The 3,153-nt window shown below is 44.1% G+C and overlaps 1 protein-coding gene across 6 annotated transcripts in view; it reads left to right on the top strand.

Moving 5' to 3' along the window:
* Slc43a3 (solute carrier family 43 member 3) overlaps window positions 1-3,153 on the top strand; it is a 19,981-nt gene that overhangs the window by 3,343 nt on the left and 13,485 nt on the right. For 5 of the 6 annotated variants that reach the window (XR_001502619.2, XR_001502620.2, XM_015477935.2 and 2 more), the window contains exons 5-6: window positions 1,507-1,589; window positions 1,802-1,894. Coding sequence is in view for 4 of the 6 variants with exons in the window: in XM_015477935.2 (XP_015333421.1) it covers window positions 1,507-1,589; window positions 1,802-1,894 (176 nt within the window). In the remaining 2 variants the exon portion in view is untranslated. The remainder of the gene's footprint in view (window positions 1-1,506; window positions 1,590-1,801; window positions 1,895-3,153) is intronic. The other variant, XM_015477938.2, reaches the window with a different exon arrangement.

Raw genomic sequence — 3,153 nt, 5'->3', positions numbered from 1 at the left:
CCCCCAAAAAAAAAAAAAAAAAAAAAAAGGACTTTTTGTTCTGGAAAAGGCCTGGAAGCCCCAGTAACTCTTGTGAAAGCAGTCTCTGCCAACCTTTAGTTCATTAGGAGACATGGACGTTTTTATAAGTACAGAAATTGAAATGGTAAATAGCATGAATGCTCTAAAATTAGCCCAGTTCAGGGCTTCTCAGGTTACACAACAGTAGTTACTCAAAAGGATCTTAGCCCCAGCACACGACACACACACACACACACACACACACACACACACACACACAGATATTAAGAGCCCAGACAACTTCATTAACAAACATTGAGTCACCTGCTGGAACAGTGATTTTATTTCTCTTTCAGTCCTTTTGTTTTCTTGGGGCTAGTCTAACACCCTGATGACAGGAGCAGGTCGATAACATTGTTTTTCTTTGTTGTATTTAATTTTGCATTTACACTCCCATTCATAACCAGGGAGCAAGGGTTTCTACTTACCATGGTGACACAAAGTATCTCTCTCCTTTTTTTTTTTTTTTGGTGTGTGTGGTGCTGGGGATTGAACCCAGGGCCTTGTGCATGCGAGGCAAACACTCTACCAACTGAGCTGTATCCCCAGCTCTAGAAAGGGTCTCTTCAAGTGGTTTTCTTTTGGTTAAAAGTGGGTCAAATTAAAGAAAATAGTTTCTTTCTTTGTGGGGCTGGGGATGGAACCCTGGGTATTGCTCATGCTAAGCATGGGTTCTGCCCTCCCCCATCCCCTAAAGAAAACATTTTAACAAATAATAGGACAGGCAGAGGTTATGGCCAAAATCGTAAAGGAGGGCAGAAGTCTGTGGTTTGGGAAAGACTAATTTACCAAGAGTTCCTTCGGCCCTGGCCCTTGTTTTGCAATTACCCAGTGCTTACCAGGCCTGTCTTAGCAATCTGCTTGCAGCCAGTCTTTTCAAGTGCAAGAGGCGTGCTTTTCTGTCTGGCACTTCCAATGTCAGGGACCACGCCTGACATGAAGGAATAGCTTGAAGTTCAGGGACAAAGGAAAGACCGTGGCCGTGTTCTCAGTCGGATCTCCCAGCACCCTCGTGTGGCAGGAAAAGTAGAGACTGTTGTTCCCATTGAACTGATGAGGTGACTGAGGCACAGACCCAGAAAAACAGCTCAAGGCTGTGGTCATGCAGTGAATTAGAGACTGGGCTTTCAGGGACGGGTGGATGAGTCTGATGTCCTCTTCCCTCATAGTGTGGGGGGTGAAGAGGAGGGGGTGCTTGTGGTTTGCCACAGACCTAAACCCATCTGTAGTGGAAAAAAGGTAATTCTGCAGACACAGCTGGGAAAATCTGTACTCTAAGACCCTTGAGGGAGGCTAGAAGCTGGGGAAAACTGGGTCCAGGGTTGTTGGGCCTCTGGAACAGGTAGGATCTAGGGCTTCCTGGAGGAGAGGGGAGGATGTGCTGGCATTTGGGGTCATCTTTGGGTTGCTGCAGCATCAGCCCACCTCTGACTTTGATGGTTCTAGACTCGGCTGTGCCACTCTTCCTGGCCATGCCCATGCTCACCGTCGGGGGAATCCTGTTTCTCATCACCAACCTGCAGGTGTGGGTCTGTGGAGTGTCAGTGGTTGGGATGAGGGAAGGAGGGCACTTTTCCACAGTTGGCTGCTTCTGATGGGGTTGGCCCAAGCCAAGGGGGGGAGGGAGCTCTTGGGGTGGAGGGTGGTGCAGGTTCTGTGCGTGGCTGGTGCTTGCTGGACTCTCAAGATAGAGTTGTTCCATGAGTAGATTGGTGGTCCAGACTTGTTGTGTCTTCTCTAGATTGGGAACCTGTTTGGCAAACACCGTTCTACCATCATCACCCTCTACAATGGAGCATTTGACTCTTCCTCTGCAATCTTCCTATTCATTAAGGTAAATAATAGCAGAATTGGGTATTCTTTTTTTAAAATTTGTTCTAATTAGTTATACATGACGGTAGAATGCATTTTGACATATCATACATAAATAGGGTAAAACTTCTCATTCTTCTGGTTGTATGTGATGTAGAATTATACCAGTCGCGTAATTATACATGCACATAGGGTAATGTCCAATTCATTCTACTATTCTTATTACCCCCACAACCCCTCCCCTCCCTTCACTCCCCTCTGTCTAATCCAGAGTACCTCTATTCTTCCCTAGCTTCCCTGCCCCCATTGTGAATTAACATCTGCATATCAGAGAAAACATTCAGCCTTTGGTTCTTTGGGATTGGCTTATTTCACTTAGCGTGATATTCTCCAGCTCCATCTATTTATTGGAAATTACCATAATTTCATGCTTCTTGAAGGCTGAATAATATTCCATTGTGTATATCACAATTTCTTTATCCAGTCATCTATTGAAGGGCACCTAGATTGATTTCATAGCTTAGCTATTGTGAGTCGAGCTGCTATAAACAGTGATGTGGCTGTGTCACTGTAGTGTGCTGATATTTATTTATTTATTTATTCGAATTAGGTATATATGACAGCAGAATGCCTTTTGATTCATTGTACACAAATGGAGCACAACTTTTCATTTCTCTGGTTGTACATGATGTAGAGTCATATCATTCGTGCAATCATACATGTACGTAGGGTAATGATGTCTGTCTTAATCCACCATCTTTCCTACCCCCGTGCCTCCCTTTGTCCAACCCAAAGTTTCTTCATTCTTCCCATGTTGCCCCTGCTCCCATTATGGATCAACATCTGCTTATCAGAGAAAACATTTAGCCTTTGGTTTTTTGGGATTGGCTTAGCATGATATTCTCTATTGCATTTACCTGAAAATACCCTAAGTTTATTCTCTCTTAGTGCTGAGCAATATTCCATTGTGTATATATAACACAGTTTCTTTATCCATTCATCTATTGAAGGGCATCTAGGTTGGTCCCACAGTTTAGCTCTTGTGAATTGAGCTGTTATAAACATTGATGTGGCTGCATCCTTGTAATATGCTGATTTTAAGTTCTTTGGGCATAAACCAAGGAGTGGGATAACTGGTCAAAGGATGGTTCCGTTCCAAGTTTCCTAAGGAATCTCCATACTGCTTTCTAGAGTGTTTGCACCAATTTGCAGTCCCGCCAGCAGTGTCTGAGTGTGCCTTTTCCCCACATCCTCGTCCACATTTTTGTTGCTTGTATTCTT

Source organism: Marmota marmota, unplaced genomic scaffold (genome assembly GCF_001458135.2).
Source record: "Marmota marmota marmota unplaced genomic scaffold, marMar, whole genome shotgun sequence".
NCBI lineage: Eukaryota > Metazoa > Chordata > Mammalia > Rodentia > Sciuridae > Marmota > Marmota marmota.
The sequence above is the reverse complement of the archived record's forward strand: the minus strand, read 5'-3'. Positions and strand labels throughout refer to the sequence as shown.